Source organism: Rhamphochromis sp. 'chilingali', assembly GCF_963969265.1.
Source record: "Rhamphochromis sp. 'chilingali' genome assembly, chromosome: 12".
In the NCBI taxonomy this organism is placed as follows: domain Eukaryota; kingdom Metazoa; phylum Chordata; class Actinopteri; order Cichliformes; family Cichlidae; genus Rhamphochromis; species Rhamphochromis sp. 'chilingali'.
In genome coordinates this window covers 3,388,676-3,411,719 of record NC_137939.1, presented here as the reverse complement: position 1 = coordinate 3,411,719, position 23,044 = coordinate 3,388,676, and the positions used below count along the sequence as shown (strand labels likewise).

Below are 23,044 nucleotides of genomic sequence, written 5' to 3'. Positions count from 1 at the left end.
CACCTGAATAAACCACAAGACTTCGAGAACAATGTCTTTTGGGCCGGAGAGACCAAAGTGGAGAGGTTTGACCAAAATGGCCTAAAGCACAACGTTGGGAGAAAACCAAACATAGCATATTAGCACAAACGTCTCATACCAACTTTCAAGCATGGTTGTTGAGGTGCTTTTATTTTGCAACCACACGACCTGCACACCTTGCACTCATTAAGGCAACAATGGGGGAGTTCATGGTATACCAAAATGCAAATCTGTCCGCCTGACGGCTAAAGTCTTGCCAAAATTCAGTCATGCCTCATGCAGCTGCACTACAGAATTTCACTTGGTTGAAGTCTGGATTTTGACAGAGCCACTAAAGCATCTTGATTATCTTTTTTTTCTCTTTCCCAGCCATGTTGTAGATGTGCTGCTGTGCTTGGACTCATTGTTCTGTTGCATGACCCAATTTTGGGCAAGCTTAAACCACAAACCTCAATGAACTGAAGCAGTATTGTAAAAACGAGAGGGCATAAATTCATCTGTAACTATGCGAGAGACTGAAAAAACATCTGACAGTAAACTTCAAGTCATTTCTACCAGCCGTGATCTACAAGGTACTGAGTTCATCTGTGTTTTTCACACAGTGCTTCTGCATGTTGGCATAGTTTTGTTAAATAATGGCACAGTATAATATGTCATGGATTGCTGTCTATCTGAAGTTGTATTTATCTAGTTTTGAGACCTGTAAGTGGATGATGAAATTGATGATGAAATGTAAGGGACAGGATGTACTTTATTTTGTAGATTGATAGAGTAGACACTATCAACACTTTCAATTCAATATTGCAATTTTTTTCATCTACCTAAAGCTATTTTGTGAGTTAATGATTTTTAAAGAAATGATGATCTAACAATAGTTTGTTGCTTATCTTTCTAGTTTTTCTGCCAGATAATAAGCCATAATTTGTTTTTTTGTGAGTTTTAAAGCCAGTTTCTTTCTTTTTTACAGTCCTGATCGCCTTTAATGGCCTGACAAGTATGTTGCAAAAAATGGTTGAATGTGCTTTAGATGTAATTAATGTAAAAACAAACAAACAAACAAAACAAAACGTTATTTTAAAGCTGTGCACAGTAAGATGGTGCACATTAAATCTCTGAACAATGTAAACAGTCATAGAGGGTTTTGATTCTTCTTCTTCTGGCTGCTTCCATAATCACCGTATCTCTAGCATCTTATTGTGTCCACTCCTTCACTGCATTCATTAATCTTTTCTGTGGTCTTTGTCTTTTCCTTCTACAAGATAGCCTACCTTCCAAACACACTTCCCCTTCTCTCCTTCTTTTGTCTTGCCAACATTAGCACAGTTTTCAGTGTCATTGTTAACCAAGGCTCCAACCAATCCAGTATGGGAATCTCATTCTTGATTTGGCAATGATTTTTATGTCAGATGCCTTCCTGCCACAACCCTCTTCATTTATCCGGGCTTTGGACCAGCACTGGCTTGTGGCCCCCCATGGCTGGATTTATAGAGGGCTTAGATTACTTTTTCATAATGGTTTGGTAATTCTGCTGTAGTCTATCATTTATGTATTATTCTTCAGAGCAATAAAGTATCTGTGTCATTCTCCGAGACAATTTTCATGAAGAAAGCATTAAAATGACACGTGTAATACTAAAAACCCTTTTGAGATTTAATATTGCAGAAATAAAAGGCCAGGTGCACAAAGCTTGGAGCTGCCCCAGTCTCAGTGAATAATGACCCATTAGTCACTGTGCTCAAAGGCATGGTGTCTTCAGCAAGATATGACTATATTTTAAACATATAAATCTCATCTTGTCTTAAAAAGAAATTAAAAAGCAAAGGCAGTCACTATCGCAGTACAGTTTAAGGGCGATGGTTTTAAGAACTGTTTGCATTACTTTGCTTCATGATGCTCTGTTTCGCTGCTGTAGCAGCAGTTGGACAGTGAACAAAACAAAACCTTCCAACCTCTTTAGATGGTGGTACACCTTGGACGGGTAGCCATTATCGCAGATATTCACCTGAAGCAGTTTGTGGAAATTTAGACAAAGAAGGAAGCAGCTGACATGTTTTTTCTATTTTTTATTTTTATTAAACTTATATTAGAATTTTTGTTTCACTGAAAGCCTTTTTCGTGAACTGTGCACCATACATCAGTCTGGAGAAGGATCTTTATGCCCTTGCGTCCACTGTTGTTTTAAGTGGAAGATGAAAACTTACTTCAACTTTTAAATCAACATTTATTTGAAAATGTGAAGTATCGTATGTGTAGATCTGTAAACGTGTGTTAGTGTCTCGTGTGACTTAATTTTATTGAAAGCACACATATCATAATTCATTCATTCATTATTCATTCATACACAAACCTACATAAAGTGAAAAGAAGAAGGATAGAGACTGTGATATTGTAAAAACACTGCATTTCTTAAGCACATTGCTTGTTCCTTTTTAACAGGGGTGGGAATTAATTAATGAGAAACTGAGACTGATGCAGAGGGCTGAACCAAAAGGCTAAATTCAGTTCTGCTCAATATTAATTTGATCTCTTTACAAGCTTTTTAGTGCAGACCTCCACAATAGTCCCAGTTTCTCAAGGATCGTATGTATTCCTGTCACACAGGAAAAATCTTTAAAGTCAGAAGTTTACTTGTGATCTGTTTGATGGAGTCAATGGAGCTATCTATTTCAGAAAGATAGAACGCCAAGAAACAGAACTAATATACAAATTAGCTTAAAGAAAACAAGTAAAAATTATATAGAATAAGAGAAATGTCAAAGGGCTCACTTTTATTGGTTAATAATATTGAGCTGTATTTTATAAGACATATTTAGGCTTAAAGGAAACCTTTATTATCACAGTGAATAGGAAACTGATGTTTTCTATTCCTGTTCTACGAACAGACACTGATTGATGCCTATAGACTCAATAGCTGTTTAATTGATAAATTGGCAAGAAAGTGTTGTAATGAAAATGAACAGATGTTTAATGTGGTGTATCTCCTCAGTCATCTCTGCGAGCAGTGAGTTGCCTTATATTTTCCTCTCTGTGAGGGCTAATAATTCCTTTAACAGGCTCCGTGTTGCTGCCTCATTAAGGACAGAGTAAATTCATGACAGGATGATGGCGGATTACTGTCATCTCCCATTAATGCAACCCTGATCTCAGATCTTGGTTATTGTTCAGAAAAATTATAAACACAGGCAAGTAAAAGAAAAACGTGTAACCTTATTATAAGCACAAGAGAAGGGATTTTTTTAATTAATGTTTTGATATTGGTAATAAAATAGCTGCTCTAATAAGCACATTATTAAATATGATCTATTTGCCATTTATTCTCGTAGATAAAAAAATATAAACAAATGAAGGATGGCTCAAGACTTTTGCATTGTTTAGTAACCACAGGATGAATAGTAAATGATAACCATGTTCCAAATAATATATTGTTACTGGTGCATATGCTTACTACATTGTTTTTCTAACCCTGTGTTAGCCCTGGCAACCTGTCCAGTGTGCATCCGAATTCTTACCCTATCCTCCCCCAAGACCCTAAACTGGATAAGATATCCAGTTAGATTAGATAGATAAGTAGACAGATATCAGTATTGTTATTTGTAGTATACAGAACATTCTGAACTGTGACATTAATAAATAAATTATCACATAGAAGCTGTCATGCTCCATGTATTCTTCTGTTATCATAAAAGCTGATAATCATGACATTACAGAATGAATCACATTATTAAACACACACACACCATTTGGCAGCCAATCACGTCAGCTTAGTGACGAGCTTCCTGGTCACATTTTCTCGTAGGTCCTAGTTTCCTTAATAATGTTTGCTGCCACGCGCTAAACAGAAAGGGCACGGTTACATTAGAAAGCTCAGACACAAGCGGGCAGAATGAAGAGGAGAAACAAATTATCTGACTGTAAAAGGCGGACACACGGCTAGTGTGCTCGGAGCCAGATAAGAAGAGCAACTACAAATGCTATTTACTCCGTGTTACGCCAAGGACGTATGAGGAAGGCAAACACAGGCGTGACTGACAAGAGGAAGCGCAGGGTTTGGGGAACGTCCGTTTTAAATCCTTCAGAGATGTGAATCATGTCTTGACTACAAAAAGATTAGCTTAACTGCAGCAGTACGTCAGATTTAACAACAACAATAACTAAGAACTACAACAACACAGGCCTCCTCCGATGGAGCTCAGTGCTCTTTAATCCAGCCAGAAACCTCCCTGACAGGCAGCGACGAGCTACGGCAAAGGGTGAGGTGTCGAAGTGATCGAGGTGGAGGGGTTGGTGTGGTGGAGACACTTAGGCTAGCTAAATGTTCAAGCTAAATGTGTGCGAGGCTAAGCTAATGTTGCGATATCGCTGCCGCCGCGGTGGAGAATGTCTCAGTGTAAATATCGGCGAGCAGCTGTGATTACGTTTATTCCAGTGCTTCAGTCTCTTCCTCTCTTTCTCTGTTCAACAGGACGCTTTATTCGCGATTGAAGGAATTTATGGGATCACAAGGTAACCCTTTCACCACAAAACAAGTGTCACTCTCAAGTGTTTTTGTTGCGTGTGGCCCCCGCTGTCAGTGGGCTTTCCCCCCCCTCGTGTTGTCGCGCGTGTGACGGGATTAAGTTTCCCTTGTTTACAGTCTGAATTTGGGAACAGCTGATACGTCTTCAGCAGTGCCGCGACGCTGTTATGTTTCTTTCTGAATCCGCTGCAAATAGACGTAGATTAATTTCTCATGCACAGATACACTGCAGGCAAAACACAGCGAGTGCTATGGTGGTTTTATGTGCGTGTGCCTGAGCGCCTAAATTATATAGAAAAGCACAAAACAGCACAGGTGAAAAGACTCCTGCGGCCATGTCTCATTAAAAGATGAATGCTTATGAAAAAGCAACACTTTTTGTTTGAACTTGCTTCTGCTGCTCAAACACTGATGACTTTCATGTGCCTCTCTGTGCAGTTTCCTCTGATGAGATGAGTGTGAGTGCTGGCCAGGGCAGTGATGAGGTGCTGGTTTCACAGGCAGTGTGGGATTACCTGACTGCAGCTGGGCGGCCCTGGCTCATTGACTTCCAGCACAAGCAGGGGATGAGTGCTGGTATCATTAGGCGAGGAGAGAGGGGGGGCTGCTGTGCTGTTCGGCTGCAGCCGGTGGAAGGCTCGAGGAGCGTCGGGGCTGGTGTGATGGATGGACCCATCTCCAGCGAGACGCGAAAAGCTTTCATTGACTTATGCCGTTGTGCCCGCAAAGAAATGAGCAAACAGGAGGGGGGATCCAAGAGGAAGAGGGCTCTGCTGCCCTGTGTGGGAGTCCTGGAGCAGAACGGAGAGGGGAGCCTGCTCCAGCCTCCACCTCCCCAGCCTCGGCGCTCCCAGAGACAGCAGCAGAGGTTAAAGAAGCCTGTTGACGAGGAGGCGTGCGTCATGCTCCACGAGGCTGCCCAGAGGAAAGATGTGGACTCCAGCATGGCTTCCCACGGTGAAACCGAGGACAGTAATACTTGCTCGATCTGCATGGGGGACATAGTGGAGAAGACTACCCTGGAAAAATGTGGCCATTCTTTCTGTCGCTGTTGCCTGGATCAAGCCTTTAAAGTGAAGAAAGCGTGTCCCGTCTGTCGGCTGGTGTATGGGCAGCTGATTGGGAATCAGCCTGCCAATGGCTCGATGATTGTAGAACGAGATCCTGATCTGGAGCTTCCTGGCCATGAAGGCTATGGGTGTATCTGCATCATCTACAGCTTCCCTCCTGGCTTACAGTCGGTGAGTAGATGTGGACAGTAGATGCAACTCAGGGGAAAAAGTTTTAGTAATCATTTGTGTGTGTGTAAAGAAATTTGTTGGACTTATAATTCAGATTGTTAAACATTGTTAATCATTAGAATTCCAGTGAATAATTAAGAATAGGAGTGTATTTATGTAAGAGAGTCTTACTTTGGCATAAAATAAACCATATTGCACATATGATGACAGTCTCTCTCCTCAGTTTGACTGCGTATATTTACTCTTTCTGTCATGACTGATGTCTCGCTGTTTGACTTTAATGACCTTTAATGTAGCCACAAATTTACAGTTTCCAGAGGGAAGTTCATTAACCTTAAAAGGTTATTCTAAGGATGCAGGATAATCTACATAATAAGGGTCATAATCTCTCCAAAGCCTGTCACGCTAGATTGCATTCAGCTTTTCTGTGTCTTACTGTGTAAACGTCAAACTTGAGCTGAGAAAACATCTGTTGACAACGAAAGTTGGTTTCCACACAGTAGGAAATTTAAACAAGTGTCAATGTCGGAATTCCCCTGAAAAAATAAACTGCACTTTTGTGGGGTTTACCTTCCCAGGAAACAGACGCCAAGTAGAAGGGGTAGAATGTGCCACAGGTGCCTTATCTCTTATCAAATTAAGGTTTAAGATTGTCTTTATTGTTTCCTAAAATCTCTCCTGGATTGAAGAAACTGTCAAAATTACAAAGTAGCTGTAATAGATTATATAAAAAACACATTCCTGCTGTGTGAAATATGGCTAAAAATACAAGACCTGGATGTGTAGCAGTGCCCCAGAACTGAGGCATTTGATTGTTTAAAGCCATTTATGCGTTTATAAGCTCATCACACTTTAACTCTTAATAGCCAGAACATCCCAACCCGGGTGTGCGGTACCCAGGAACAGACCGTGTGGCATACCTCCCTGACAGCCCTGAGGGGAACCGTGTGCTGGGCCTGCTACGCCGGGCCTTTGAACAGCGCCTTATCTTCACCATCGGTACCTCCATGACTACGGGCATGCAAAACGTCATCACCTGGAATGACATTCACCACAAGACCTCAATATGGGGCGGGCCACGCTGGTATGTACTCACTTTCAGCTGGAGGTGAACAGTTAGTGACGCATCTCATCCATGTTCTTGACAGAGATGTGCTGTCAGTTGTTGCCACTATTACTTGAGCTTGAACTCATACCGGCGCAGTGATGGCTTTTTATTCCTTCTTACAGTTTCGGCTATCCTGACCCCACTTACTTGGTGCGAGTGACAGAGGAGCTCAGAGAGAAGGGCATCACAGCGGACTGATGGCAGGAAAGCGACAGGCTCTTCCAGGATTTTGTAGGACTTTCTGATTGTCCTTGCGGTGGACATGACTCAGCTCCAGGTTTTGCTCTTGAGACTGCCCGTCTCTTAAAAGATGACTGAAGACAAAGACCTCAGCAAACAGGAGTCTAATGCTGCAGCAGAGCCCATATCATTCCACTAGTTCACTTCCTCAGTTTGCTCATTTTCAGTTTATCCCAGTGCTACACGTGGAAGAAAATACTCGGGAGTGCAGTGCATCCTTGTATTACAGCTTCCACTGTTGGCAGCAGGGACTGATTTGTGACGCACATATTTAAGAGCATTGTGATTTGTTGGAATTCATGGTACTTAATATTGTTTAGGAAATCTTAAGTTTAATGTTAACGTTTATGTTATATTAATGTGTATTTCTTCTCTGGGGATCATCTTATTTCTTATATAAGCAGACATATTTTGTTGAATTGCCCCCCCTCCCCCCCAGAAATGTTTGTTGAGTTGTTACTAATTCCACGTTATAAGTTCAGTACATGGCTCATGTCGCAAGGATAGCACTGCTTCTATAAACTGAATTAATTTTCTGAAGATGTTGCAATCTAAAGCACTCACAGGCACTTTGGTAAGGAAGTATGTTTTTCACTTAAGTAGAAATAACGGTTTTTGCTTCCTCTTTTGAGAGTGCTCGGGGCAAACCCCTACAAAGTGGCTACAAGGTGATGTCAATTGCTTCATTCGTGTGTCTTCTTCACCCTTCATTCATTTTCGCTTAAACAGGAAGAATGTTAAATGATGTCTCATAGCAGCACCTTTTTAACTTGCATTTGGACTTCCCACTGGGTTTTTCCCATTGGTCACGCTGGTTATTTCAAGATGTCTCCCAAGTGTTGAACCCATTACATCAGTTGTAAGTAATGTGCTACTCTGATTACCAGATTTATGACGATGTCAAATATCAAGGGCATATAGACCAGTTAAACCAAATCGTAGGCACAAAAGCTCTTTAAATATCCATGCCTCTGTTCCTGTCAAACTGGGAGGTTTGCCTGCTAATCTTCTCATTTAAAATGAGGTAACTGTTTTCAATTAATTTATCTAAATAAGTACTCTAAAATACACGGTGGAGAGAGAGAAAAAAGAAATTGTGCGAGAACAATAATTCTAATTTAGGCTGGGATATTGATCTCATTTTGTTGTGCCTTTCTTACATTGATTTTTTGATTTAAAAAAAAAAATCAAGCATGATGTTCCTGATGGATAGTACATAGGTTTGGGCTTATTTTGATGTTAGTTAATAGGCAAGCAGCATTATGTTTGTAGCTATACTATCTGGCTTTCAGTGCAAATGCTACACAGCTCATGAAGATATGTATACTAACGCTAATAATGTTATTAGCTTCACCATAAACATTCTTGTACTCCAAATGCTGGAAAACCCCTCAGAACCGATCAGTCTATATGTGTGAAAGTGATTTGCTAAGTGCAGTAACTTGCTTGGCTAGCGGCCACTTTAGTTAATTTAGGTCAGATCCGTTCATCAGATACTTTCATTTTGTTGTCATTCCCTTTATTTTAGTTAAGGGACCAACTGAGATATTTTTGGGACACAGGATTGTAGTTTACTAAAGCTACTGTGCAAACATTTCTATGCATTACACAACTAAGGAGGAGCCCGAGGAGAGGCGATAAGTGTGAGAAGTGACATGTATTACACATTGATTGTGAAGGAAACGTTTGAGTTATGCTTTTCTAATTGTGTTGACTCTTGTACTTTGTTCAAAATAATGTGCTTTACATTTTAATACTTGAATAAAGAGTTATGTTTGGATATTCACTGTCGACCCTAAATAAAAAAGATGCGTCATAGGCAACTTGATCTCAAGCTAGTGATGATTTGTTAGGCACGAGTCCAGATTACTGCCTCTAATCATGCTTGTTATAGAAATTTTTTACAACCCCTGGAAACCAAACTTCTATCCTCTTTATACCATCTAATGCTTTAATAGTGGCACTGCTTTAAAAACACTTCTACAACTTGATTGGCTATTTTTTCAGTTGCGGTTGTTTGAATATTGAACTTCACTGTAGTGAAGTTGAACATGTACACAGTCCTCAGTGAAAAACACTTGTAGGTATCCTATAATTTCACAAATAAGAACCGCAGTTTACAAGAGGATAAGCACAATGGTTATACCAGTATTATCAACTTGTAAAAGGAAGAATTACATAATGGATCCCCACTGGTAGCTGTATGCATTTTAACTTTATGGCTCAGCAGTCATTCAACAACTTAGTGTTTGGCTGAATGAGTAATCAGAGTTCACCACCTGTTTGAGTGCATTTTGAATCTTTTTTTCTGCAGAACATGAATTGCTTTTGGAAAAAGCTGAATTGCAACCTGTCTTTCAGTTATGAAACAGTTAGTTATACAAAGGCACTTGCTTGTGACCCCCCCCCCCCCCCCCCCCAATCTTATATCATAGATTAAAATACAATTGTGATTGATAGGTATATATTCATCTTTCAGTGGACCTAAGTAATTAGAGCAGGGATATACGCTTAATATATCCAAATTGGATCAGTGTAGCCCAAACTGTCTCTGAGTAACTGAGATAGGTGGAAAAACATGTCTCAACTGTCCCCACTCATCTTTTATAAATTTTTATTTTATTTTTTTTTAACTGAAAGGTGAGCCATGGTATGTCAGAATAGGACTGGGCTAGAGTAAAAGGCAGTCTACAGTATTGCCTCTTCAAAGTAGAACAGAGAACAGTTGTATATTATTATGCTAATCTTATACAGTAAAGTTCATCACTGCGATAATATTCTATTAAAAATGTGCCTTTTGGTGTCAATGTCAGTGAAAGTGATAAATTATGATTAGGTTCTTTAGCACAGGGTCCCGAGTTTGCATCACTTCCTAGTACATGGCCGTGCATCATCCAGTTGAGACGAAGCACACGCACTTTCGTCATTCGTCCTCATTTCTACGTCACAAATCTATCTGCGTTCATACGGGAGAAAATGGAAAATTCATTGAACAACCAGCAGCTTGTTCTTAAAATAATTATTTATTAACTTATTATTAATTTTTTTTTTAAACAGCCATTTGCATGGAAAAAATTCAGGGGGAGAGAGGACTTCTCTCCCATCAGTGTGCATTATGGGATCCAGGCGGAAGTAACTCCTAGCATTATTATTTTATACTGGTCGGAAAGCTCGTATCCCAGGTCCCCAGACTGTCACATTTCATTTGCATGCGTAGTGTCTGCCTTTTACATGTGTTCAATAGCGTGTGTCAGTGTGCGACATACGCTTCATGTTAAATATATGTCCACTAGAGGTCAGTGTTGCCTCTCTGGATTAATATTGATCAAATGGATGCTGTGGGGGGTTGTATGGTATCGCCTGTAGTGAAAAAATACAAAATATAAATTGCTCACATTGTTTTATGGTGACATTGGAATGTTTTGGGAAGTGTATTTTCTGCATGCTTATGTGGCAGCTACTGCAGAGAGTTTATATTAGCTGCCCACAACTTGGTTGTATAGGAACTAAAGCATGACAGCAACATCCTGTGAATGTTTTATTATTTACCACCAAAATTAGACTGTAATAATGTTTTTAATAATGTGCTCTAATGCTATTTATAACTTTTAATTATTAATGATCATGGCCAGACTCTGCCAGGCATATTATCTAGGATAACTTTAAATATTCCTGATTTCTGATTATATTCAGTGAAATGCACTCAGGGGTGATTTGTGACGGAAGGATAGCAGCAAGAATGAAAGGGAGATGTATGGTTTGGAGACAATGGTGCTGACAAAAAAGACAGGAGGCCAAGTTGGAGGTAGCAGAGCAGAAGATTTTCATTGGGGGCGACCAGATCGGGTTGAGCAGTTTAGAGACAAAGTTAGAGAAAGGGAGGCTGAGATGGTTTGGGCATGTGCAGAGGAGTGGAGGGGGAAAAGAGAAAGCTCCCAGAGGTGTTTCTAACACTGCCGCATTTTACCACTGTCACTGTGCATGTTTGCATAAGTGGGCCATAGGCACAGTGCAGTAAAAAAGTGTCCCCCCACTTCCTGATTTATGTTTTGCATATTTGTAACACGAATCTGTTTCAGATCATCAAACAAATTTTAATATTAAGGAAAGATAACCTGAGTAAAGACATCAGGAGCATTTTCCCTTAATAAATGATGTCATTGTTTAAAAATTGTATTCAAAAATAAAAGTTATGTGATAATCTCAATACTGTAAGTGTGACCAATATGCAAAAATAAATATGGGAGATAATATGTTTTCACAGCCCTGTATCCTATGCCCTACTCATGTTAACATGCATCAGAATATAAACGCCCCAAAAAAGTAAAACACTGATGTTTTTGTGATATGGAATTTTAAGTTTGAAATAATAATCTAAATGCTGTAAGTTAAATGCATTTATGCATTTTATATATTGTATTTTTTCTTACTCCTTTGGCAAATTAATCAGACTAAAAAAAAGGAGAGAGAAACTTACTTTAGGTATGCAGTTCCACAGGTTTGTGAACAAGTGGGAGACCGCTGGATATTTTATGAGGGAAGAGGGAGAGGAGTGAGGGTATGTGGTGTTGTTGGAGGGAAGAGAATACAGGAAGATGCAGAAGAGGGCATCATTTAACGTGCTGATTCTTTCCCTGTTTTAAAGACATAGCTTCCTGGCTTTTACCCCTCTGGTCCACTAGAGGGTAACACTCTTCTCAGAGAAGGCTGAGCGATGGCGTCTGCTTGGTATGCAGCATGCCCACGGTCCTGCAGCACCCGCTTCATTGCCCAAGATCAGTGAGTGGAGCCGAGCATCTGCTACATTTATTAACTCTGTTTCTGCTGGGCACGGGGGCAGTTTTACCCACAGCAGCTGGCATTTTACATTTGACATAAAGTGGGGATATCACCTTGTGTTTGACCACACTGACCCCACAGTCTCTGGTGGGAGTGTAAATACTGTTGAAGCTGAGTGGTGGTAGTTACACGAGGAGATGACACGGCTCTGTCAAAAGGTTAAAGACAAAACAAACAAACAAACAAAAAACAGAAGAGATCATTTCTGGGATGTTCTTTTTAATCGCACTATTTTGTTTACAGTGCCATCTGTTGTCACATATTAAAAGGAAAACTAATGTCCAAGCAATCATTAGCAAAAACAAATTAAAACAAATAGCAAAATATAAGGTTTTACATATGAATATATATTTTTGTTGTCTGACCAGGGGATGTTTGGTCTAAAGCAAGAGTCCATAAAGAACACGGATGGACAACATCATCAGCAAAATCAATAATAAATCCCAATTTCACAATACAAATCCCAGTTGTCCAGATTTGCCTTTCACTGGTCTGACCAGCTCCCATTCACCAAGTACAAATATTCACCTGGTCTTTTTCCCAGTAGAAATACTTAGTTGAGGAAATACATTAACCTTTATTCCTGTGAGAAAGAGGGAAGATGTAATGAGGTGGAATTACTGGGCTTGGCCTCTTTAACGCTTTGCTGTAAGTGTCTGGGGGCATTTCTGTGGCCTAGGATCTCAGGGCATCTGCTGCTCTCACAAAGCAGACCAGGACCCATCTGCTCAAACTTCCCTACCATCCCTACCTCACTTCTCTTCATCTCTCCCACAATTAATCTGTGAAATCCATACAGTTTTCTCCATCATTATTCTTTTAATCATTTTATTCTTTTAGTTTATATATATATAGATATTTATTTCCACACGCTTACTGAAAATGTGTGCATTTCATTTTGTATTGATTATTATTACATCTATGCATTGCCTGTTACATAGTAACAAGCATTTTTTTGGTATTACTATATACAAGCTGGGAAACTAACTTGTATGTGAGAATGACTAGTCTATACAGGCAGCAATATGCACTGAAAATAAAACAAACATGTCTACTGCAGTGTTTGTTTTCAGTTCAGTGGATGTAACCTACATTTTAACGTGGAGTATTCCATGTGAATAAATTTCATAAGAAGCCATCCTCCCGACATAATGCCTCCAGGCTGTGCTGTTTAAATGTAAAGTGTGTTGTTGCTTAAACTGAAACAAAGTGCCACAGACCCTCCAGTTTTTGTTTTAGTGAGGTTACTGGAGCAGGTTTTATATTAAAAATGAATGATTATTTGTCCCTCTCTACAGGTATTTCCCATCCCCGTCAGTCCATCTGGTCCATCTGGGCATCACAGAATAGGGGATGCTGCAGAAATGTAATGATAGCTATAAATATGTGTCAGTAATTTTGCAGAGCAATATTGTGAATGGACTAAAAATCCATTAATATAAATACAGACTGGCAAGAGTTATTATAAAATGAATTGGTAACTGAAAATAAGCTCTACACAGTTGTATTAGGACAACTTGATTTAAATTGTTTTTGCCTCTTCAAGACACTGAAAGTAACACCAAGACTGCTGATTCCATGTCCATGACTAGACTGCAGCTCAGGGAGGCATCTAGAAGGTGTTTATATCCATTAGATGAGAGATGTGCAGCTTTTCTTGCACTAGACATGATAAGAAAACCACTATGTGACAATGCATAGCTGTTGTTTCTGCCCTTTCTCCCCACTGTGCTCCTTAATTAGAGTGTCTGTGACTGTGGGGAGAACCCTGGCACATCGCCTGCCTGTCTGCTTGCCTGCCTGCCCATCCTCTCAGCCTCTGGTGCTAGCCACCCAATCACAGAGCTACCTGTGCAGAGTACCCTATTCTGCTTCCCCCTTCACTTTAATAAGGATCTTCCCCAGATGTAACCTTTTGAAGCTATATTTTCATATCTTCTACCAGTTTTGTCTTTTAGTGCCAAAATTGACAGAGATAAAGATTTAAATAGTAAAGGTTTTTTTAAAACAGAAATTCTATACTCAAATTACAAAACACCAACAATGAAATCTGAGTGTGTTTGCGTATGTTAGGTAAATGGACAGGAGGAGGCTGAGGAGGCATCTGTCTCCACACACACTCTTTGTGTGACAGAATGTCATCCCACACTGCTGACACGCTCATTCACTGTGCCTCGGGCTCTTTGCTTAAGAACAGCAAAGTGAAGGTGGGTGTGTGGGTGCTTGTGCTTCTGCACCTTTTGTCTGCGCGCCCTTCACTGTGTCTGTGCATACAGTATGAACAGATATACACCCATGAATGCACGAGCATTTGTGTGTGTACAAACCACGAGACACATTCTTACATTTTGTTTTCTGATTTACTGTCGGGGTTACATGACGTTTTGCATGCCTGTATTGGCAGAACAGATCCTGCGCTTTTAAAAAAGTAACTCTGACAGATTTACTGACTTACTTCACTGACGGGACACAACAGCAGCGCTGGCACCAGTTGGGGTCTTTGGCTGGGCGTCAACGTCACAGATTGAAGGAACTGCTCAAGCTGTTCTTCATTAGCAACAGCTGAGTTTGACTGAGATACAGGAATACAGCTCCATCATCTGCCCTCTGTTAGAGAAGTTTAAACATGGCTCAGTAATCACCTCTCCAAGCGGAGTTGTTCAGGATCTATTCTTATTCATTAAACTGCAATGACTGGCTGTACAATGAATGGGAAGTATTCATCTGAAGCCAAGCAAAGTAAGTACAGCCTTGGATATATACTTTCAAGGCACATTAAGGAATATCACAGCCTTTTGTTGCCCTTCCTGTCTGAATACTCAGCCTTGGCCATTCATTCTCAGACTGCTTCATGTAACACTGGTAAGCTTTGGCTGTCATGACAACTAATATGACCTTTCTATCATTTTACAAACAGCAATCTTAACCAAGGCGTGACTTTCTTTTGAACATGTGCAACAGCTGTTTGGAGCTTTTGGCACATTAATGGAAAAATTGGATCCGCTCGTGACAAAAACTGGCATTCACCATTGTGGAGACTCTGACCCCGTCTTGTCTCCACAGGTGTTAAAAGACTCAGAGGTATTTTGGGTTTCATTACATTTTAATTAGAGTTTGTGTCCAGATGGATCTAAACTGAATGTAACCCACACTCAGACTTTGGAGTCGTGCATCTTAATTCACAAAAAAACCCTCAGTTTGGCTTTCAACAACTTCAAAAAGTGACTGGAGAGTATAGTTTGTAAAATGCACCCGGGGGTAAGAGCGAAACATGTGTATGGATTTAATCACATATATTTACATTTGTAGACTGCAGTAGTACAATTAAAGTAATTAGAGCTAGCTTGTTTTCCAGAGAACTGCCAGACTGCGGTGTGATGATTGCAAAAAGAATCGAGATTAACCACAATCCTATGGACAAGCTGTTCAGGCTTCACAAATTAAATATATACGCTCTAAATATAAACATGGACTTGCTCAAGAAAAAAAAAAGACTGTGCTTGCACAACTGTATTTATATTGTGCCAAAGTGTAGGCTGCTGCAGCTGAGTCCAGTCGACTGTGGGCCACACAATGATTTCATCTGCTAATAAGTCATGTAACGCTTTCTTGTACTGTAAGTCCTCGGTGTGCATCCGTGCAGAGATCTGATGGAGATCCAAAGCAGGTGAGAACTATCAGACACTAATTGGTGGTTTTCAAAGGTTCAGTTTGGGAATATAAGAAAATCCTTGTGGTTATGAAGCAGGAAACTTATTTCACCTGCGGTTTTTTTTTTTTTTTTTTTTTTTCTAAATGACATCAGAAACAGCAGTATGCGACATTACGTGATGGCAGAGCTTCAGTTCATCCTTTGTCATTTTTTTTTTTTTTTTTTTTTTTTTTTAATAAATAGGACAGGGGGAATGAATGAGAGAAAGAGGGGGAGAGAAAGAAAGAAAACCAAAGGGGAGAAGAGACGGTGAGAAGGGGGGGGAAGAGAGAGAGAGAGAAAAAAAAAAAGAACTCCTGGGTCACCTGTATGGAGAAAAAAAACAAACAAACAAAAAAAACAAACAGAGGAGACAGCAAACAACAAAGAGCAACATAATAATAGAGAAAACAAAGCACCATCACAATAAACTAGCTAGTCATAGATATCAATATTTACTAAATAATAAACGATATTGTGCAGCACGCAAGATAGACAGCGCACAGTGTGCTTTGAGGTAGCAGCCAAGAAAGCTTTAGTCCGCGTCTGTGAATACCCATGTGTGCATACCTGTGTGGATCAGCATGCTTGCATTCCAAAGGTTTCTCCATGTAATGATCTGCTAGGGAGTGTGGGGGGGCCACAGCCCCGTCCTCCAGGGTGTGAAGCGGGTATGGAGGAGATCAAAACTTCAGACATCCAGAGGCCCCCAGAACACAAGAGACCATGGAAGACCAACAGAGGGGCAGCCGCGCCACTGTTCCAGTAAGAGCTGAGGAGAGTCCCAGATGAGGGCTCGCCCAGCAGCCGCGGAGCAGAAGTCAGGGGGAGTTGCAGTGACGCACCCGTGAGCTCCGCCGGCCCCCAGCTGTGCCTGAGTGACCGAGCCCCAGGCCGAGAGGCCGGGGGCACCCCACCTCCAAAGGGGCCCGAGCGAGCCCCAGGCCCCAGGCCCCGACAAGCGGCCGCCAAGGAGTGAGCTGGTGTGTACCCGGACGCCCACCCCCAGACACAAAGAACCACCAACGCACCGACACCTGAGGGAGTCCGCCACCGGCAGGGGAAGTGGTGGTGGGTGGAGATAGGCCTCCAAACCTGCGGTTTGTTGACGTAGAGATGTCACACATTAAGAGGGCTCGGCAGGAGTTCTTACAATTAGCAAAGCGAACAGCTGCTTCTTAGAGCAACAAACAGCTCGCTCAGCAGTTCAAGTGTTGAATCAGAGCAAACAGAAAAATTAATCGTGTGAGATAATTATAGCAAGTGCTGCTGTGCTCCTATTACAGCATGCGTTCCTAGAATGCATACATCATGTAAGAAGCATTCTGAGTCTTATAAAACAAGCATATTTTTTAAATCCACAATAGAACTGCAAACAGTGCTTGTCTTGTTATAGACTGCCAACGATCCCATGAAATAACAGTGTGGCAAGATTCACTAGTAAACATGGCATTCACTAACAAGTCCTTCTAACACTGTGTAACCCAAAAGCAAACACACGTTAAGGACCAGAAAGATTTACTAGCATGAAAATATTTGTTTTTTTACATTTCAAGCAATATGTTTGTGAAGTGACAGTAATTACACGCAACAGTAGTTAAACACAATGATCTATAAATATTTTGTCTCCCCCTAAGAGCTTTTTTTTTTAACATTAGAGGCCAAGCTGGTAATTAGAGAGACGGAAAAGATGGAGACAGTGAGGGTTTAAGTATTGCCTGTGTGGCATACTGATCCATGTTACAAAGGTGCCTCTGCAGTCAGGATGAAGGCTAAAAGAACAGCGTCTGGAAGGAAACGAATATTCATTTTCCAAACACCCCCCCACCCCCCTCAAGCAGCTGGGAATCAAAAACCCAGAAATATGTGAGGAAGAAGAAACAGAGGAAAAAGAAGAAACAGCTTTCAGGGGGAGGGCGCAGACAGATGGCGGATGAAAATCCTCAGCGGGAATATCTTTGGAGCTGATGTGTTGCATAGTAACAGACTGCATTCCAGTATCTAGACAATGCACTGATCTAAAACTTCTCTTTTATCTCCGAGTACTTTTAAAGGTGATGATTCATACCCAGACACGGAAGCAGTCTCTATTTGTGATGGTCATCAGGATTTTGATTGCATAATAGGGACAAAGAGTGGGAAGCAAGAACAATACAAGAAAGTAGAGACATACAGATAGAGTGGCTGAATATTTACTCAGCCACTCTCTATACCATCACGGATTGCGTTTAATAAGGTTCAGCGTGTAAGAATGTAGAGTTTCAAAGTGTTTTTGTTCCAGGATGTTAGGATATTATATCATATTATTATAAATCTGATTTGTGATTGAACCCTGTTTTATTTGATACATTAATTTTTTGTAACCTCTACATCATCACTGTTTCATTTTTTAAACCCTAACCCGTCTACATCAAACCCAACCCAGTGCTTGTTGTCGAGCTGCAGAAGGTCAAGTTTGTGAAGTGACACTTTTTCACTTGCATATCTTAGAAACGTGAGGCTGAGCTAGCTTGCAGGACTATTCATAATGTATACTTCCTTTTTTCATAGGTTTCATACCGGTAGGTTGAGTTTTCTAACATGACTCTAGCTTGGCTAGTTTTAGTTTCTTTTGGATGCTGCCAGGCAGCAAAGACCTCTTCACATTGCTCTGCTTATGTAATCTACATCGTCTCTATGCCTCACTTGCCCCTTTGGGTCAGTACAGGCAAGAACATCTCTCTAGTATGTGTATTCTCTGTGATTTACAGCTCCCGTGTCACTAAAGATCAATGTCATTGCTCTCCTCAGTGCTTCTCTTGGATACGCCCCTTCTTCTTGAACACTACAGTGACCCTATCCATTTCAGCAGGGGTTTTATATTGCAGTTCTTTATTTAGAGTCCTCTTCATTTGGAAGTAAAATTGAGATGAGACTAAATCTGGCGAAAATACTGAACCCCCTCTGCACCCATCCTCGCTGTTGGACTTGTTTCAGATCCCATCTCCCATCTCCTTATTTTTCTTTGCCCTACCCCCAACAGAAGCAGGAGAGTTGATGCTCAGTGGGAGAGCCCTCTGGTCCCATGTGCATCTTCAAATAAGCTGCACACACACCTCACAGTCCCCCAGACCACTAAAAGCACAGACTCCCGCCTGTAGCTATATTTCCCTAAGTGGAGCACACAAAAATGAGCAGAGTGCTGCCTGCAGTATGTTCGGCCTTCCCTTCACTAACACTTCTACGATAGCTGCAGGGACCTTAAGGATAACAGTTGCACAGATGCATTCACATTGCTCACTGGTGGAGATATGCTCTCTTTGGAGGAATGCATGGATCCTTTTAATGACTGCTCATGTTTTCTCTGAGTTAAGAGAGGAGCATTATCCATCATTTAGGCTGCAGAACTGAAAGGGAATCAAAGAAAGTTCCTTGATTTATGCTACTACAGTCGTAGTGACAATATGGTGTAATTATAGAGTAATTATTACTGCTGTGCACTCAGTCTGCTGCAGACAAACTAATCTAGCATTTAATCAGCATGAAGGACAAAGCGTCGGTTGCTGTTCATTTCTCCAGATGAGAGGATGGTGCTTTTGGGTGCTGTACCAAATGTCTCCATGTTATTTTGGCTTGTGCAGACACATGCAGGATGTGGCCTGTAGCCAAATCCGCTCTGTGTGTTTGTGCATGATCGTTAAGGGTACAGCTCACTGCTCCTCCCCACCCTGACATGCACAAGCAGTGTCACATTGTGTGCAGCAGAGCACGCCTTGGCCTTTGTGTGCGGTTGCCAAGTGATCACAAAGAAGGGGACAGAGCATGTTTGTGTGTGTGTGTGTTTGCCTGTTTTATATTTTAGATGTGACGATTGTTTGTGGGGAAATCCTCAGTATAAAACTGATGCATCCGTTTTTAAAATGTATTTTATTTGTAATCAACTGCACAAAATTAATCATCACCATTGTTATTTCATCTATTGAAACTTCTTCATCTCCAGTACATACTAGTATATGTATATACTTAAGAATAAACATCCATCCATTGTCATAACTACTGATCCAATTCAGGTTACACACACACACACACACACACACACACACACACACACACACACACACACACACACACACACACACACACACACACACACACACACACACACACAGGTTTCAGTGGAAGAAGTTGTGCTTTCCCAGTGTGACCACAGGAAACATTAAACAACTGTTCACATTTGACTGAGCTGATTGGTGGTGTAACTGGGGAAGTAAGGGGTCAAGAGAGAGCTGTAGGGGAGTCACGTTTCTGGTCACAGAGAGAGTTCAGAGTCAGGGGTCACACTAACAGGTGTGGAAGAGCTGGGACATAGCGTTTACTGTGTGCTGAACCTGTTCTGTTCAGATGTTCTGTTATGTTTGTAAAATAATGATGTAAAAGGATGTGCTCATAATGAAGTCATGGCTGCAGGGAGGTGGGCACATCCGGGACAGGTCATCAGACTACCCACAGGGTCTGTGGCTCTTGGATGTTTTGATTTGAGCTGGGCTTCAGCGAGACTTGCAAATTAATTTCAAAGCAATATGATAAATAATTGTTAAGACATTTTGTTAAGAAACACAAACATCAAGCTTACAGTGGAGGAATAAACCTCAGAAGATTAGAAGCCATTAGTCATTATGTTTGGGGAGCTATGAACATCTAAAACATTTTGTAAGAAAAAAAATTGATGGAGAATTATTGGAACTGCTCATTAACAGCAAGATTTTTTTTCTTTAATGCCTGCAAATTAATTTTAATATTGTTTTTGTTTCCTTCTATGAATAAAAAAGCCTTTTACTTTGAAAGTACATATTTTACTGCCAGATATGTTCAGATAACACATAAGAGGAAGGCAGTGTTCACATCCTGCTCCTTTCTTGAACAAAACTGGCTTTATAGGAAATTGATGGGTTTGGATATTCTGGCCCTGCCCCGCACTGCGGCAGAGGCAGAAAATCTGGTGTCTGTGTGTCTGTAAGTGAGCAAGAGAGGGGAAGGAAAGAGAGAGAGAGCCCACACTGCAGGACTCGACACCTCATCACACCTCATCAGTAATCTAAGATTCTGCACATTTCTGCACAAACAGATGGATACGCACAGTTTTGCTGTTGTGTTCGAGCTCCTTTTTAAAATAATAACAATAATAATAACAAATGTAAAAAATGTAGAAGATTTTAATCTGGTTGTGTACAAACAGGAAGTATAAAGTGACAGGTTACTTCTGGAATGTGTTCTTGTGTCTTTGAAGAGAGTTATCCGAGGACCCAGAACATGATGCTAATGTTACACAACAGCACTGAGGGCTGTCCACTTAGAGCCACATAATTCCTTTCAGATTTCCCTTTCCACCCCCATCCACCCCTACAGAAAAAGTCCTGTCCGGCACGAACATCGATTCATCATCATATACTATAAATATTAGTTCTTAATCCTATTTATTTTGCAGGTTGCACATTACCTTTGAATTTGAGTATATTGCTATCGACCTGCTGGTTCGTCACCATAGCGTCGTTCATTTCATTCATTTCTATATCTCTCATTTGAGAAGATGCTCCTGTTCTTTCCTTTTTTAAGTTGCTTACCTTGTCGGTCTCTGGTGTTTTTGTATTTATAGTCCTTTAGTTGTCAGTTCTTCTGTGTACCCCCTTTTTTTTGTTCTTCTCTCCATGTCTAAGTTTGCCTTTATTCTTCAAATGCTCATTGTTTTATGGACTTAGTGAGGCTACCACCGCTGCCAATGTATGGATGCAAGCATGAATGGTTGTTAATCTCTCTGTATTATCTCTCTGTTTTACTGGTAGCAGGTTTTAGTTCCCTCAAGTTGAGCAGTTAAGAAAATGGATAGACTGATGGTTTTATAGATTTTTGGCTCTTCCACCACCTTTTCATTTGAACTCAAATGTCTGGTTCTTATGTTCAAGAAACACACAGGGCTCTGAAGACAAATCCCTCAGCTGCACAGAATCAGCTCTGAGGGTTAAGATTGCGCACATGCTGTTCATGGAAAATCGCAAGTTACTTCAGATCATTACGCCAAAGAAAGAAATACCTTCACTATATTAGTTCACTTCCGTAACATTTGAGCTACAGCTGCAATTAGCTTAATTTCCCAGCCTAGTATAACAGGGGATTAATGACCCTGATGATACTGTCAGGAGCCTCTTTCAACGTGATAAAGCACCCTGCTGTATGGCAAAAACTACTTAGGACTGTTTGAAAAGACAGAGAATGACAAAGAGCACAAGGTGAAGCTCTCAACACATCCCACAGATGATCATTCTCCAATGAGCATTTCTCAGAATGTATTATAAGTAGAAGTATAATCCAGAGAGCCCCCCACTGACAATCTCCAGGATTTCAAACATCTGACTGCTAACATCTTGAAGTCTGATATGTCGAGTCCTTGCCACAGTGGCTTGGAGCTGTTTGGCAGCATGGCTGGTGGACGATATGATGATGCTTCTCTTTTGAATTTAATTGCAATGTGGATTGATTTTCACTGTTACACATCCCAGTAAATTGGTTTGTGTGAGCGCTCCCTCTCCAACTTTTGTTAATGGCAACACAATAATCCTTGGTCAAAGTGACCCACTGTTTGTACTGGAGACAAAGAACCCCTCCAAGGTAGCTGCAGATGGCAGACATTCAACGAAGTGCCAGGGTTGATCCTAAAAATGCACTGGACTGTGCCACTTCTCCTTCACCAAGCCCTCGCGGTACATACTACAGCTGAGTGGGTAAGTGAACTCTCTGTGCCTAGCCAGATGTTGGCCTAATTTACTATGACTTCCAGCATATGTGGCCCATTTACATGTCCTCACACCCAATGTGTCTGTGTCGGCATGTGTACAATGTCTGCCTCTATTTCAGGTGTTCTAGCAATCCCCCTAGTGACAGCCCATAATTCACTTTGTTTTTAGCAAAAAAAAAAAAAGCCGCAAGAGCTAAGCTGACCTCAGGACAGCTCAGGTTCATTTTCATGTCATTTTTAAAAAATGTTTCAAGTCATTATGATGAGTTCATTTTAGAAATTCAACACCAACACAAGAATGTCTTTTATCATTAGTAAAAAGAAAGAAAGAAAAAGCCTTACCACATAATTTGGTGTGCTCCTGTTGCTCTGCGTATTCAGGTTCCCATTACGGCTAGAATCCGCTTTCATACGGCAATGGGGGTCTGACTTGTTTTGCTTACAACCAGTCACCTTTCTGATAATTATTGAATCATGAAAGAGATGTCTACTCCATCACCTGACTGCAGCTATGATCACCTCTACTGAATGCTTAAATGAGCTTCATCCGCTGTTTTGTTTTGGCAGTCCACATCTCCTTTGGTTCAGTCTTGCCACTCTTACCACAATCCTCTACAGA

At 40.9% G+C, this 23,044-nt stretch overlaps 1 protein-coding gene across 3 annotated transcripts; it reads left to right on the top strand.

The window, feature by feature from the left end:
- The first annotated feature begins 3,811 nt into the window (after positions 1-3,811).
- dtx3 (deltex E3 ubiquitin ligase 3) lies at positions 3,812-8,943 on the top strand. 3 transcript variants are annotated; one of them, XM_080899909.1, is made up of 5 exons: positions 3,812-4,271; positions 4,484-4,524; positions 4,976-5,778; positions 6,645-6,862; positions 7,009-8,943. In XM_080899909.1, exons 2-5 carry the CDS (start codon positions 4,512-4,514, stop codon positions 7,082-7,084), a joined length of 1,110 nt encoding a protein of 369 aa, XP_080756035.1. In that variant the 5' UTR covers positions 3,812-4,271; positions 4,484-4,511; the 3' UTR covers positions 7,085-8,943. The 3 variants fall into 3 exon arrangements, with proteins under 3 accessions (XP_080756035.1, XP_080756037.1, XP_080756036.1); XM_080899911.1 differs by lacking the exon at positions 4,484-4,524; XM_080899910.1 differs by having other exon boundaries at positions 3,812-4,524.
- Positions 8,944-23,044: the final 14,101 nt, after the last annotated feature.

Excerpts from the sequence above, each read along its gene's own strand:
- dtx3 (XM_080899909.1), top strand. Across the intron at positions 5,779-6,644 it reads TCCCTCCTGGCTTACAGTCG|CCAGAACATCCCAACCCGGG; the intron begins GTGAGTAGATGT and ends AACTCTTAATAG. Across the intron at positions 6,863-7,008 it reads ATATGGGGCGGGCCACGCTG|TTTCGGCTATCCTGACCCCA; the intron begins GTATGTACTCAC and ends TCCTTCTTACAG.